A 16,985-nucleotide genomic window follows, 5' to 3' on the forward strand; every position below is an offset into this window, starting at 1 on the left:
TTAAGACTGTGATGAAAGAAATATAAATGGACAATATGCAAATATGAATCAGAAGGGAAATTAATAATGCTATTATAAAGCCTACCAGCTACAAACATGTTAGTTAATTTCAACTTTACCTTAGTTGCTTAATGTCTTAGGTTGGCATTTGTCACAGTTTCATCATGTTTTAACAAATTCAGGTCCTAAATTAATCATTTAAAAATACGGTAAAAAAATATTCAAATTCAAACACTCAACAAAAGCAACAGTAACATGGCCAAATTTATTTGAACCTTACTGTGGAACTGTTTTTGGCTTTGGGAAGGACTCGTTTCTTGATTTCACTTTTAATGCAGATACTGAAATGTGTGATATTTTACTTTCTCCAGGATTCCTGTATGATGAGGGACGGAGGTATCATGGAGGAAGCCCAGAAGACTTTACAACAGCGCCACCTTTTTAAGCAAGGATTTCTGTCACCGATTCCTTTATAGCATGATTTCAACAAGTTTCAAGTTCTTGTCTTCATAACATGAAGCCAAATTGAAACTAAGACCCTTGAAATATTATTTAAAGTAATAACACATTCAAGACTAGAAATACTGTTGTCATTTGTTTCAGCCGAGGGAGTTGGGAAAGGTGGGGGTGGGGGATGGAGGAGGGCATTTGATGATGAATATGAGGTCATAAAGGAGTGCAAAAACCAGGGTTTCTCAATTTTAAATTTCTTTAAGATCCAGAAAAAAATTGGTTGGAGCAAAGGGCCAAACAGAATAAAATTCTCACTATAACTAGATGAGCCTATGGCCTTAAAAGGGTCTGTATACCCAAATTAGTGCAAGATTGTGGACAGATTTCATTTTTCAAAGCCTGGATTGAAACCCTTCACAGGCAGAATGGGGCCCATAGGTCACTTATTGAGATACCCTGGCATAAAAAGTTTTGTATGGTGTCATTTCTGTCAAATAAGCAAAAAACGTTCGTAAACCCACAAAATTGTGAAATAATGATTGGTTTATTGCAAACCTTGACACACTCTTGACTGTATTTTATCTATTGAATGAAATCGTAGTTCCTTCAAGATGGTTTAATTACTTAAAACTTAAAATAAAATTTGCAAATTAGTTTAAAGAAAGCCAGTATTTCAAAAAGTTACGTTTGTATACAGTCAAAATATAATTAACATTCAAGAAAATTAAAAAGGTTTATCTTTTTTATAAGTAAGTTCATATTCCAAAATTGAGAACGAACAAATTTCAAGTTGTTAAAATATAAATGTTTGAAGACGTTTGTGTCCTACCTCTGTTTGGAACTTCATGTTGATTAGAACAATTTTAATTGACTGTCTTTTTCACTTTCTCTATGCAATTTTGTCTACAAATTTATAATTTTTAATTTAGTTATTGAAATTTATAATAACTGGTTTAATAGCTGGCATCAAATTACTTCTAGCTAGGTCAAACTGTGTTAGCAAATTGCGACTAGTTGCATTGTGGAATATTTGTAAGTACATTGAACAAGTGCCTTGAGTTATAAGCAAGTGTGTCAAATATTCCTATACATACCTGCTTTGATCTGGTTCAACCAATGCTGTCTAGACTGAGACTGTATTCATGGTTCCCACGTGTTCTTCAAAATGAGAAAGAGTAGAGAAAATGAAAAACTTCTTTCTGGGGGGTTTGAAAGCCCTTGAATGTTGAAATTTAGTCTTGTAACTCCTTTAAACACTTCTTATTTTTAACTTACAAAAAGTTGCTTTTTAGGGGGTGAAAAATGTTTTCCAGAGCAATTAATTTTGGATGTGCTTTGCAATTTTCTGTAAATTTTCAATTTAACAATAGGTATTAGCTTACAATGTTGAAAGTGCAACCACTGTTAGGCCTTCTAGAAATGCCCTAAAAATTACATCCTTGTTAGTGCGTGGTCTTTATAGTAAACTGTAAATCGTATTTTGGTCTTGAAAAAGATTGGGTATATTTACATGAAACTTCTTGCATTTTATTTTGTGGTACCGTACATGTGATTCAATCTGACATCAAATTTCAACCCTAATGCTGGTATTGGCTATCTGTTACACCCCCCTCCTCTCCCCTCCCACCCAAGCAAGATCACAACAACTTATCTAATCAGATTATGAAGATGATTTCTTGATTGGTTTTTCATCTTCAATTTCTGTGAACCTTCAGGTGGGTTTTGGAAAAGCATATTCTGCGACAGATAAATTCATCACACAGTAAATAATCAAGAATGTTTTTGCTCTTGTTCAAATGCGGCATGATAGAATTGTATATATGTTGGTGCTTTGCGTGTGTTGTTTGTTCAAGAAACTAAATGTTTCTTTTTTCAACTTTTAGTAAAAATTTCTTTTATTTTGGTTTGTGATTCATTTTAATTCAAATTTTGGTTATCCCTTCTTTTGTTTTAACTTTTTAGTTTCTCTGTAAGAAATTTATAGTCATCAAACAAAACAATTTTTTAGCTGTTCTATCGCAAATGCTAAGTAGTTTTTTTGAGTCACATGAAAGGAATCATCACATCAGTCAGTGAAGATCTTATATAATTGGTTTTATTTTTCGTGGTTTGCACTTTTTGATATTGTCTCATATTTCACTGTTTTTATATGGACTATGCAACATCACCAAATTATTAACATTAGTTTAACAGTTTTAACCAACATTTGGTTTTCTTGATCACATCTGCTGAGTGCATAATATCTTTGTTTACATCTTTTATGTGCTACAGTGTGTATGTATCTTTTGCTGATGGTAATTGGTCATTTGCTAAAGGTTCAAAGTTTTGAGAAATATTTGCAGATTTCTCCCTATGTTAATGAATGAGCCAATGTGAACCATGCAGCACCTCCCCCCCCCCCCCCACCTTCAACCTCCATATACATCATGGTTAACTGAATGGCAACAAGTTTGATTACACATTTGAAGGCAAAAGACATGGATGTGGTCATCTTGGACATATTGAAAGACAATCAAGTGATAATTCCATATGTACAGAATAAAGGTTAATCTCATACTTGGTGTACAGGCTTCCCTAAGCAAGTAATAATTGCCTATTATCTTAAATGAATGTTAAACTTAAGTCCAAGGATGATCAAAATCTGGAATGTGAAAAAGAGCCAACTCAACCAGTGCATCTTTGGTAAGTCTTATACTCGGTATACAGATGCCCCCATTGAAGTCTAGGTTTGCTTTGGTTTTGATGAAGGTCAAAAGGTCATTTACGGTCAACATAAGTCAAAACTGGTAACCATGAAAAAGGCTTATCTTATCAAGCCCGGGTAGAGGAAGCTCAAAGTGAACATCAAAGGTAATATTTAATAGTTAGAATGTAGGTCACCATTATCAGTACTTATTTGTGGGCTATTATATTTTTTGGTGCCTGAAAATCAAAGGTCATAGAGTAGCAGTGGTAAAGATTGGAAGCTTAGTGGAATATTCTAGGTGACCATTAATATTTGACTGATGAAAGGGGAACATATTTCACAGCATCCTGTTGAAGTTTGTGTCCAGTCCCTCCGCATTTGAAGTTGACACATTTTGTACCCCAAAGTGAGTGAACTTGCAGCAAACAGGTGTGATGTTATAGTAGCACATTAACAAAGTTCATTTATGTTTTTCCTTTAAATTTACAGTTAAGTTCCTACTATAAAAGTGGAATACATGTATGTCAATATAAACACATCTCAATCATTGACTTATATTTAAACTTCACATCCCCTTAGGTAAAGTTGGAGCCTTATCTAATACAAGGTCACAACAATAAAAAGTGCAGAAAAGCAAAACGGTTTGCTGTCATTGTTGCAGCAATGATATCACGTCTGTTTGCGACAAGTTCAGTGTAGGAATGACTCTCCAACCTCACGCAGAATGCTTAGAATTGTTTTCCTCTTTCAGCAGCCAAAAAAAGGAAAGAAAAAATGTTCCCTGGATTATCCTTTTAAGCTAATCCATTAAGTTCAGGTAGGATTACCTTTATACTGTTTATACAGGTATGTTCCCATTACTGATGTTTATTTGTTTCCTATCTTTCTTGATGGAGGTCAGATCTGATTTGAGGTCAGCAGAGGTCAATCGTTGAGAAGCTGTTGTGAGAATATGATCATTTATGCAATATCAACTTTTTGAAATTTATGTCACAGCTTTTCAGTGATCCCCTCTGTTTGGTTGTTCAGTCAAGTTTAGATGGAATTTGGATGTGAAGTAAACACTGGAAAGGACAAGTCGATGCTGTGTAGGAACTGGTGACACATGATTAAGAAAGTAAACCTGACATGTACTGCTTAAGTAAAGATGCACGTGAATTGAAAATAATTGTGTCATCAAACTTAAAAATCCATATTTGATATTGAGAGGCGGGTGAACCATTTGCCTAGGAGGGAACTCATCATCAGTTTTGACCTCTGATATATGTTGTTCAGAATAGAGATGTTGCATCATTTTTACTTTAAAATTCCTTTTATCATTAGGTTATGATGGTATTAATATATGGTAGTATTTGGTGCATGTTGTTCAATGACAAACAGATCAATACAGTATCGCTTTCTTAATGTGTTTGTATGTTTCTATTTACATGTGTATAATTTCTCAAAGGGGTGGGGGGGCCACATCATCCCCTCAGATCCCTTCCCAGGCCAGTGGTGCATATGACTTCAACAAATCAACCCCCCAATCCAGAGCTCCCAACTGACCCGCATTTCGCGGGTTGGACCCGCATTCTAACACCCAAACCTGCGCAAGCGTCCGAAAAACCCGCATTGTAATTGTCAAGTATACATAAAAAATTGCATCAAATTTTGACTTAGCAACCATCATTTCTTTAGCATTTAGCATAATAGAGTATAAAACCAAGCTCCTTTACAGCATCATTTGAGCCTCAAATTAGCCCATATTTCTTTTTATTGGGGCGAGCAGCGAACATTTTCATGCCACGGGAAAGAATGAATTATCACCTACTATTCAATTTATTGATGTTACACAAAAAAAAATACATATTTCTCAGAAAATTTTGGCTGACAAAAACCTTTCTCAGTGCCACCATTTTACATGTAGGCATCACCAGGATTCCAAAAAAATTCAAAAGGGGAGGGTGGCACCCCTCCCCTTATAACCCTCCCCCAGGATGGCGATTCGTGGCATGGACCAGTATTTGCCTTCTCAAGAGTTGGGAGCTATGCCCAATCTCACCCCCTACCCCCTCAATAAAATTGACATGTTTGGGATTAGCTAGCATTCTTTGGGCACATTTTAAATTGATTGTTGGTTTGCAGAAACGTACTTTAAAATTGTCAGTAATTCAAACAGTTTTTCTTTTTTATTGGACATGCATAAATGTTCTCACTTGTGGGCATTTTATCAACATGTTTGGCAAGACTTGACAAAGTGACATTATAACAGACAGCGACGTAGCCAGGAATTTGAAAGGGGGGGAGCACTTTTTGCGATTGATATCGATTTTCAAAAATTTAGGCACGACTATCTGAGCGGAGCGCCACCATCGGTTGGCGCGGAGCGTACAAGAAAATTTTTGGTTTTACAAACCCCCAGATGGCCGGAAACGGCCCTTCCCGAGTGTTCATGCTGGTTCCATGGCCTCTTGCTAACTTGAGACACCTCATTCAATATCACTTTTCAACCAAAAAACAAACGAGTTAAGATAGTACATAATTCAATAATACATAATGTATATAAAATTAGCAAGGTACATGTACAGAGTAGTCTTACTTTTCAACTGCTGATACTTGTAGTTACATATATAGATAGGCCAGAAATGTCTTAGATACAACTATAGCCAGTAATTGTCTTTGATACAACTGTAAATGTTTAAGTTAGTCTAATAAGAGAAGGCGAGAGGTATCCGACGATTGCAATCTGATGCAAATTTCTCAACTTTTTTTCTCAACTGAAATATTATCTGCGTAAACGGGTTCTTAACTAGATGTTAAAAAACTGACAAGATCGGATCATATAGTCTTTTTCGGCGGGCAGAGTGTTGAATGAAACAGCACGCGATAGAAATGACAGCCTAAATTAGAAGACTAGGTCACCTAATTAAGCCATATTCTTGCTACGTTCATTTCAATAGTTATTCCTGTCTAGACTCTTAAACTCATCCAGCAAGCTTATGGATTTGAAATATGGGAGTTTTTAAAAAAAAAGATAACTTGGCCAAAAAAAGTGTAGGCCCGGGCCCACAGTGCTACATACTGGCTACGCCCCTGATCATATTATATCATATTATCAGCAGATTTTGTTTCCTGTTTGAATTCTTTTACATGTTCTTTTACATAATATATCAGAAAGACAAACATAGTGCTCTTTTACAATTGTTCAAGTAGGATGATTCTTGTTTATTGTCCAATGTCTGGACTTTAATACATTTGACCAACTTAACTGATAGACAATATAAACTTTCATATTTTGGAATATAGCCAGATATGCAGTGGCCTAAAAACAAATATCGTTATCGCAGTGTATTAGCAGTGTAATAATTATTTATAGGAAGTGCGTATCACGTACGATTGCTAGCTTAGCTTCATAACATGCTGTACGTGCAACAACTTAGGACGAATCATAGAAAGGACGAGAACGAACGTTGTCGACGTTGTTGTGCATACGGTTCGTGACATTCCATAGAGTGCGGTTAGGTAGGCAATATGTATTTTATTACGCAGTGGCCAACTGTAGGCTTGTAATAGGCTATAGGCTAAATTTAGCTAATTGCATCTGCCAAACTAAGTAAGTAGTTGAATCAGTAGGCGTGAATGTTACTACGATTATAATTGAGTTAACGGAGCTGACGAGTATTCAAGATCAAAAGAGCACTGACAAAATACCATGCTAAAAAAACAACAGTTCTTAAACATTTTTTTCGACACTGAAAGGGGGGGAGCGGTCGCTCCCCCTGCTCCCCCCCCTGGCTACGTCCCTGATAACAGATGAGCCAAAACAGGGTTTTTGCTTTAATTATATGCACAAAATTTAATCGAAGAGGAAAATAAAAGATTATTTGCAAGTCTGAAATATTTATTAAACAATAAAAGGGAAATGGACATTTGTGTCAGTGTGTTTTATTATTGTGTAAATATATAGGCTAGGCCTGCAAAGTAGAAATTAAATTGGTAACTTCGTTTAGAAATATTACCGCTATCGCGAGAATAACTCCGTAAGTTACCTTGTCTGCGATTAGGTATTCCATTACCAATATTTTTATAACCAACTTTCGCCATAGTTACGTTCACCCTCGTGAAAAATCGCAATGTGAAGGTGAACGACTGGTTCAAAAGTCTAACAGTTAAAGACTGCGCATGCGCTCATGTATCAAAATAAAAGATGAAACCGTCATGGATTTCAAATTCAGCTGCGAATTCTTGAAACGCGATAAAGCAACATTTTGCACTGTTAGACAACATTTTTCTTCATTCGTGGTAAGTTTGTGTGATTGGTTTGATTTGTTTATTCAGAGTATTTCTATTTCTCTTGTTTGAGTCCTGTTTAAACTTAAAATACAACTGGTGTAGGTGATTGGTATGACTTGCATGTAATTTACGGACCTCACCCACAACATCGAATAAGCCTTTGAGAGTATTGCACTTACTCAGCCTAGATGACCGTTATGTAGATTCACTTACTGTACTGTTGTTACCGTTAGGCTAGGTTTATAATGATATGTTAATCATGTGAGTAAAGGCCTCATCGATGCAAACTAGGCCAGCAGTATTCCTAGTATACTACTAGGCTAGTGGTACTACCCGCTGCACTGCCACTAGTATTACGTTAAATTGCAGGATTCAGTCACCAACTTAACTTGATTTATCTTATTGCTTAGGCCTAGCCTAATGCTGTAATTAAAGTGGCCTATTCTAGAATTTAAGACATGACGGGAGTTTGAAGGCCTAATGTGCCTGGCCTTGGCTATTCTTACGACTAGTCATAACAATTATTTATAAACTATTCTTACGACATCGCCGAATTCAAGCGCAGTAAAGTAAATAAAGCAACTGCGCATGTAGTAGGGGTAACCCTAAACACTAGCCTTAACCCTAACCGGAAATTATTGTTACTGCTAGTCGTAAAAATAGTACTCCTAGGCCTAGTTGTAAAAATAGCCACGTTAAAGCAACCGCGCATGCGTATTTATAAATTATTCTTACGACTAGTCGTAAGAATAGCCACTTTGAATTTGCCTAGGCCTAGGCTTGGTTTGCCAAAGCAAGTTGTGAATGTAAGGACTAGGCTGTAAAGCCTAGGTGACCATAGGTTAAGCCTCTTTTTATGTTGACCCCCTCCCCTCCTTATCCATGGTTGTGAACAAATACTACCTGTTTAAAGGGTGGGTAAAATGTTGAGGTGTTTTGGTGACTTGGTTTCAAATGCTCAAGACGTCTTCAAGTACAGTATAGGCCTAGAATATCTTATCCTGAAATATCCCTAGGCTAGTTGTTTTATCCAAGGTATAAATCATTAATAAGTGCTCAAATTATATAGAATTCCTAAAAATTCATGTGGAACTTGTGGAGGAGCATAGAAACTACAAGAAAATGGCATCTTATGGTCGGGGGTTGGGTTACATCCAAAGAACAGCCATGATCTATAACTTTGTGAGTTTACCGATTAGACTATTATAAAGTGTTTAATCACTCATGCATGAAGTTGTATAATAATTGGACCATGTTTGCATCAAGGTAAACAGTTGGGTTGTGTGAATGGCTCGATAGGGCCATTGTGCGTTTAATACTTTAATTGGGCCCATGTGCCTTACATAGTTTCAAAGCAGTTTCTATTGAGCCCCCTGGATTGAAGTTCACCTCAATAGACTGTTGCCTACTGTATTAATTGAATGAACTGTCTGAGCACATAATAGGCCTGAAGAATTTAGGAGGGGTGAGTGTCCCAGTGTAGACCTACTGTATAATGGTTTGGGCAATAGGCAATGCATACTGCTAAAGAGATCGTGACAGAATAACTATACATGTGCAATATGAAAAATACTCTTTTTTCCACAAAAAGTAGAATTAGGTTGTGATAAAGTAGCTCAAAATGAAGCTAAGAAACTCCCATATTCAATAACATATGCCTGTCATGAAACAATATCATGCCTACTGATGACCCTGCATATTACGGACAAGTAATAATAGTTTTCGAGACGGAGGCGTTTTTTACCGGTATTTACCAGTTTTTCCCGGTTTTTACCTGGTTTTTACCGCTTAGTGGGAAAAACAGGTTTTTCCCGGGAAAATGCCAACCCTGGACGCAAGCCCCCGAAAAAGTTTGCGTCCCTTAAAAAAGCTTGCGTCCCAATCGAAAACCAATTACGTTTATTGTATGACCTACTGTTACTAATACTAGTGTAGTATCACAGCCTATACTTTGTGAATGTTATACACAATATAGGGCAGAAATGCTCAGTGCCTTAACTTCGCTATTTTTCAGGGGCGGCCAGGGGTGCCCCTCCTTTCGACCACCCTGCCGTTTCAACCCATTTATACCCCCAGTCCCCCCGCCTTCATCCGTCCTTCTACTTTCCTACTCGCCAACTCCGTAGTAGATCCGTGCTTTGACCTTGCAGCGATTCCAACAAACAACTCTTCAAAAATCCCAGTACAAACAGTGTGCATATCCCTCGCTAAATTCCAGTTCACTGTACTACTGCATGTACATGCCTGTTCGAGCTTCATTTACAACTACACATGCGCAAATCCTTAAAATCTGATCCAACATTTATCCTGGCTCTTTGCAAGCAATAATCTATACGAAAATTACAGTAGGTCTATGTGAATAGTTTTTTTACGCAATGTAGATTTTAAAAAAATCAGTTCAGTGTTCTAAAGTACAGTAGTTTACACACGAATGTTGCGCCAAAATAACATTTACTGAAGCACGTGGTTAATTGGACCGCAAAAATTTTTTGCAACAGAAACTACTGATCGTAAGAATGCACATTTTACATTAGCAACTATTAATACAGAGAGAAGAAACATACTGTCAGCTGAAATATCCTGTTCAGGATCAGAGATGTTACCTTCCCACAAAATTCATAGATTGTCTCCACTCATTAACATTTTCTGATCAAAACAGTGATTCAAATATTACGAAGCCTCTTCGTTGTCAAAAGGTATACGTACTGTATGTGACAAGGCCTAACGTTATGATATTGGAGTGCACACACATGATAACCTATACCGCTAAAAACTTCACTATCTCTACACATGGGAAAGTAAGTTGCAAGTAATTGTTGTTAAACAACATACTCCGTGTTCACTGAGCACTACAAGTGCAAGAATTTTCACAGACAATGGATGGGGACTTATAACCAATCAAATCACAGGAATTTTGGAAAAGCATCATTGTCTATTTATAGCATGAAAATCTCCGTAATGGGGTGTTGTGAACCCAGTACCTTGCGGTTGATTGTTATGATATATTTATTTTCAAACAAATTCAATGATCTGTTGGAGTAGGAGAAATTTTGCTTCTTGTAAGAAGAAGGTGTGGTCTTTTGAAAAGAAATAATGTTCATTCCAAAATGTGTTTTGACAGTTTTGTTATGTTTTCCGTTGACCTAGTTGTGAGTGTGTATACTTGGGTTTGTTTCTCAAAAAAAAAGTTTGCGTCAGCGGGACGCAAGCAATTTGAAGATTTTGCGTCCCTGGCCAAAACATTGCGTCCCGGACGCAGAATCCTGCGTTCGTAACAATGCTGGACGTTTTGTGTCACAGAATCCATTACTCCGCCTGTCATTTAAAGTAGTATCCTTATAGGAGAAATTGACACATTTCTATATTACAGTAAGGGTACTGTTATTTTGGAAAGTTCTGTCAACAATTAACTTTCACTTAGTATTTTGTGTCTGGACTACTACAGTTTATCAAAATACCTCAGCACTGGCCAAGAACTCTCTACATAAACTTTTCATTAGCAAATCAGGCTTAAACTTTTTTTTTCAAAACATTTTCTTCTACCAGCTCTATTCTTTCTTAAGTGAAGTTGAAGCAAAAGTTATGTATAAATTTTTGAAATTAAGTAGTGACAATAACTCTGTAGAATGTATCAGAAAATATTCATAAATCATGCTTCATTCATTCTACTCCGGTAGAGTGTCAGAACATTGACAGCAAAACCATGGAACTGTGAAAACATCTCCCAGTAAAACCCTTAAAATTTCATCTGATATCTTCCTTTTTGCACTCCATATTATTATATTTGAACGATCTTAAAAGTTTTCTTCATGCAGTAGTTCACTTTACTGTAGGCTACACTTTGGGTACCGTGTATAAGGGTCCGTGGCTAAAGCAGTGTGTGTCGCAGCATGCAGAATCCTGCGTTTGTAACAATGCTGAATATATATATGAAGAGTTCAAAAACAGGTGACGTGATCGGCCCTGTGGCCCAGTCTGGCTCTCAACACCTCTGGTGATAGATGGAAGTTTCATGAATTTAAAGGGACTAAACTTGCATACAGTAGAACATTGGCAAGGTCATTGTAGCAGCCCGGGTACTAGTGACATATGTGCAGGCTTAATAGGACAATGTTAGGTTCAAAAAGGTTCCCATAATTTATTTCAAAGAAAATGGGTTCCTATGATCTAATGGCACAGAACCTGAAAATTGTTTCCCATTAAATGCGTATTCCTTTGGCCTGATATTGAGAGAGTATGAATGGAAAAGTATTGTTAAAATCGAATGAAAACCGTACTAAACTGTGTGTTTTTAGTTAGTATACCCACCAAGTTTCCAATGTTCTCCAGGCAGACAATCAAGAGCCAGAGCAACTAAAGCCAGATATTAATTTTTCTGCCCCAAATTATCTATTAGTGTACCACCAAGATTCTGTTCCAATGCCTTGTCCAATACAGACCAGGAGTGGTGTACTGTGACATCACAGGAACCAAACTTCAAGACCTGGTTGTCCGAATGACATTCAGAAAAAATTTGCCCTGGTTGAATAACACATGTACCTGAGGACCATGTGTCATGGCCCCTATGGGCCACTTGTATTGCCAATGTGAAGGTTTCCAATTTGTTTACAAACTTAAGGAGATTGCATTCCACCAAGACCGGTCCAAGCTTTCCAGCGTCGTCCAATGAATTTCTTTGTTGTTGTCAGTTTCAAAGTACATGCATGGTGAAGATTGATGAGCATACCTAGCATATCAGGAATACCGATCATGTCAGCATTGCTCTCAGTAAAGTATCATGAGGCTGCATACACTGCATGACTGCTTGGAGTATTTAGTACTCTACCTAAATCGTTTAGATGTACAGTACAGTTGCGTGTGATAGGATGGAAAAAATAAACTTAATTGGGCTATTTAGGAGGCAATTAATTGAGCTTTGATTATTACTACGATGGATTTAATGTTGATCGTTAGGCCTCCAACTGACATTGTTTATTCCATTGAGAAAAAGCTTTGACATTTGTCGTAATATCTAGTCTTGTATATGGATTGGTTGATAAATATTCATATTTACATGGATTCACTTTGATAGTGTTTCACCTAGCTTGTTGACAATGTACAGTAATATTATGAGAACAGTCAGAACACAACAGCTGTGATCAAAAATATAAGTAGTAAGTACTGGATTGTGCCCATTTGAAACATTTTAAGCCCTTCACTTACACCAGTATTTTGAAGTGAATATGAATTAACTTTGCTACCTCACATTCATTTTCTGTCTCCTCACAACCTCCTTGTAGAGATAACAAATTCTAATGGTTAAGTGCTTCTAGGCACTTTGGGTCATAAAATGCAGGCATATAAAAATGCTACTAAAAACCTGGTCCTGGTACATTGTTAAATAAATGGTGTGAACAAACTAAATTGTTATTGCTTGATGTTAATTCCTTTTCTTTTTCAAAAAAGACAACATTTTGATCTGAAACAGAAGTAATTTTCAAACTCATTCTACCTCTAAACATCAAAATCTTGTAAATAATCCTTAATAACATGTAAATTATAATGAAGTTAGTGTGCTATTATTCGTTTCTTCCTTATAGCAAGACAATGAGTCAGTGTCCATTTTCACCTGAGCTTGAATTTGATAATTCAAATCAGAAGACAAGAGGGCAACCACTGGTGGATTTGTTGCAGTCACCACTCTCTGAATCCTCAACTCAATCCATCCTCAAGCCCTCCAGCAAAGAAAACATCATTTCATTTACTCCACCCCCAAACAGATCTCTGAAGGTAAGTGTTATATTTGTGTATCATGCACTATACTGCTGCGAATATAGGTACCCAGTTTTGCCAGAACTTCATTGCGTGCGGTGGGGAGGGGGTGATTAAGGAGGATGTCAGAGGTAGTTTGATAGCTCTTGAAAGATTGTGATAAATGCTTATCACCTTTCCAGAGGTTTATAGATCAGTTGCCAGGGAAACGTGGCAATTTGTTCACATGATTTTTGTCCAATATTAATTGTGGTTGGGGCACTGTTGGTAAATAAGTCTTTAAGTATACATGACTAATCCTGTCGCCTATTTCTGCGTCCCTCTCTCACTCCTCTTTTTGCTGCAGGCTGCCCCATTTTTTGGGGTTTGCCAAAGAGCACAATAACATTCCTTTTCCTTTGATGATATGGGTGGACAGCTGACAAATGCACTTGCTGTTTTGAACTACGTATCTGGACTGAATGTCTGTTTAATGGTTTTGTCAATCTGTAAATCATCATTTTGTGCTACAGTATGGCTTATAAAAGTGTGTGCAGACGTGAAATGCTAATGTGCTGCTTATTATTTTGTTGAATAAATTGCTTTCTTTTTATTTTATGCAATAACTTGCTTTCTTTTTATTTTATTTTATGCAATTAATTGCTCCTTGTGCTTTCTGTGTGTTATGCTTGTGGTGGCTCTCTTGTCATGCTATGAAATGTCGACGGACAAATTTCCAACTTGTACAGATGCTTTTACACCTTACTACTCGGATTTAACCCTTTGCAATATAATCAGCGTTGGATAATGGTAAAGATTATTTTAATAAACCTACATTTTCATACTTTGTGTAAAGTCAGAGATGTGATGAACCTTGTAGCCATTGGTGACATCAGGGTAAGCTGTCATTTTTGTCAGTTTGTGATTGGCTCTCTTGCTATCTGTATCATTCAGTTCTGTTAACATGACAAGTTCACTGTGCGGTATTAACAGTAATTAATAATCGCAGAATTTTAACTGTTGTGTTGCCAAGTGTATGTTGTGGCCACACTGGCATGGCTTGGGATATGAGCTTCTAGTTCTATTGGAACAGAAAGTTATTTGATTTGAACTGTTTAGACTTGTAACTCTCTCCTAGTTGCCGCAATGATATGCTGAAGTACCACTTCAAGACTTTCTTTGAAGCAGCTCTTTGATTGGACTGTGGTAACTTTAATGCAATGTTGGATTTATCAACAGCATGATAAGTACTGTACAGTAGTAATAACGGAGCTCAGTGAGGCCGTAAGCTTGCACGGTTTCGTGAAAACTTACAACCGGTTTTTCTCTAGCAAAAAACCGAATCTGGCTCAAAAACCGGTTTTTTTTCCCCTCCTGAATTGCATTGAAAACATCCAAATCTCGATCGCTAAGATGCGTATTTTTGAAGCTTTATCAACAGCGGGTTCAAGTCTGTTCGTTCGCAGTAAATTGTTAAAAATAAGAATAATAAATTCAAGAAACGTTACTGCCTTCATGACTCTCATTTTATAACCCACGTTAACTAAACTAAAGTAAATATGTCGAAAAGAAATGTGTTAGTGAAATTTTTTCTTAAAGTTTTAACATCACGTACACGTATCGTTTGTCTTGTGTTTACTGTACCTCAAGTTCAAATTCGTGTTCAGAAAAAAATATGACGGTCATGTTATATTATATGTTATATTTTCGGAGATGAGGGCTGAGCATAAACCCCATTATGACCAACTGGAGATCGTAAAAAAATGCTTTACAATATGATTGGTCCAATGAAGGTACCAAATTGCACGAGGCTCTAGCCACGTTCGCGGGTGGTATCTTGGCGGTAAAATAAATTTCTCTTCAAAGAGTGAAGAGAATTTACCGTCTACACTTTCAAGTACAAGTTGAAAAATATCACTGGCAAAAGCGGGATTAGGTCGGCAAAGAATGTAAATTGTTAACGTTTAAGTTGGAAACATGTGTTCATCAACGTAAACGAAAAACCACCTGAGAGACGCCTTGTCTGATAACTGATAAGAAGAAAGGTTTAAAGGAAAATTACAAAGAAAATAAAATCCATTAGCGTACAAAGGAGAATTGTCACAACAGCAACAGCTGTAATTTTCAGCCATGTATGCAACATTTTTACTCCTTTAATATTCCTGACGCCAGGTGTCTCTTGTGAATAATGGACTGTGATTGTTCTAACGTTACTTGTTGCATCTTAGTTGTTAAACTCAACCCCCCCCCCCCCCCCCGCGATTGTTCTAAAGTTACTTGTTGCATCTTAGTTGTTAAACTCAGAGCCCCCCCCCCCGTGATTGTTCTAATGATACTTGTTACATCTTAGTTGTTAAACTCACAGAGCCCCCCATCCCCTGCGACTGTACATGTCGTATTGTATTGTGGATTGCGCAATGTATCTTTCAAGTTTTAACGTTCATTTTTTGAACACGAACTGTGATCAATGTGTTTGAAAAGATTTTCTCCATATCCTCTACTATTTAATTGAAGTTAAATAGTAAGAAGAACACAAAGAGGACAAACACTTTGATTGTAACAATTTATTTTGAACTGCATCTCGTCATTTGAGTGTGTACTTCTCACAACTACTAACGTTGGCCACCAAGGTCAGTTCAATACTACAAGGTCGCCTAACTGATGCACGCATATATGGGCTGCATAGCCTAATGTTAGGCCTAGCTATCCACCCTCAAGCACTGGTTATGGCATGTGCGGATCGTAGCTGACAATGTCGTCTATCAGAAAAGCTTTCTCTTGTTGCAATTTACTTTCATATTGCAAAAAGAACAGTAAAAAGGAGAAACCAAAGTCAACAAAGCTTTTTTTTTCAGTTTTTGCAATTCACATTTCGGTTTTTTCCGGTTTTTTCGGTTTTTCGGTTTTCTTAAAATAAAAAATAGTACCGAAATTCGGTCGGAAAAAACCGGTTTCGGTACTAAAACCGGTTTACCGTGCAAGCCTAAGTGAGGGTAATTAGTACTGGAGTGGTTATAGTTACATTTCATCACAAATGATCTAGTAGATATATATCAGACTGAAATTATGTAAACAGTTCCCACTGTTTTCTTCAATTGTCTATTTTTGATGCCGTTATTTGATCAGTTGCATTTATTTTAATTGACTGCACTCCTGGTTAACCTGCCTTGACTTTAGTGAAGTGCACTTTCCCATCTACCAAGCCTATTAACTGGTAACATGGTAGCCCTACCCCTTCCCCATTAACCCTCCCCCGGGTCAATGTCCATCACCTCTTCCTTCCAAATGTATCATATGCGTAGTAAAGGAACTAAAATGTTCAGGAAATTCCATCGGTAGGAATCACTCTTATTCGACTGTTTTCCTCCTCATAGTACTCAAAATATTAGAATTGACTGTACAATTCTAGAAACCAAAGAAAAAAGGTACTAACTTAATTAGTAGTAATAATATCATTCTTAAATTGTTGCTATGATTGTGTCTATGATTAAGCTATTACAATCATGTACAACACAGTCTAGCAAAGCGTTGCCCGCGAGCAAATTTCTGTCGCCCACTTGCAAGGTTTTCAAAGCCCTGTTAAAGTAACTCATCAAACCTTATATCAAGGAAAATATGAATGTGTATAAACTTGAGAGCAATTTGTTTCAAGGTACAGTAATACATTGTCGGTGTGAGAGAAATCTGGCAACTTTAGTAGAAAGTTGATTAGTGACAAACTGAGTTAAAAAGTAATTTTATGTACAGTGTATACACTGCACTTGTACTTGCATATATCCATAGTGATTGAGACTGCACTATAAGTTAACAAACAACATGTGTTCAACCACAAACCAAATTATGT

The 16,985-nt window shown here is 36.9% G+C and overlaps 2 protein-coding genes across 3 annotated transcripts in view; both read left to right on the plus strand.

The window, feature by feature from the left end:
• The window catches only part of LOC139967821 (solute carrier family 28 member 3-like), a 34,104-nt gene extending 29,561 nt beyond the window's left edge, over positions 1-4,543 (plus strand). For both annotated transcript variants that reach the window (XM_071971929.1, XM_071971930.1), the window contains one exon: positions 372-4,543. In XM_071971929.1, coding sequence (XP_071828030.1) covers positions 372-445 — 74 coding nt within the window. In that variant the 3' untranslated portion in view covers positions 446-4,543. The remainder of the gene's footprint in view (positions 1-371) is intronic.
• A 2,725-nt stretch (positions 4,544-7,268) lies between these two features.
• LOC139967830 (uncharacterized) overlaps positions 7,269-16,985 on the plus strand; it is a 43,617-nt gene continuing 33,900 nt past the window's right edge. Inside the window, exons 1-2 of the mRNA XM_071971953.1 lie at positions 7,269-7,420; positions 12,991-13,180. Of these exons, the coding sequence (XP_071828054.1) occupies positions 12,998-13,180 (183 nt within the window). The 5' untranslated portion in view covers positions 7,269-7,420; positions 12,991-12,997. The remainder of the gene's footprint in view (positions 7,421-12,990; positions 13,181-16,985) is intronic.

Source organism: Apostichopus japonicus, chromosome 5 (genome assembly GCF_037975245.1).
Source record: "Apostichopus japonicus isolate 1M-3 chromosome 5, ASM3797524v1, whole genome shotgun sequence".
Taxonomy (NCBI): Eukaryota; Metazoa; Echinodermata; class Holothuroidea; order Aspidochirotida; family Stichopodidae; genus Apostichopus; species Apostichopus japonicus.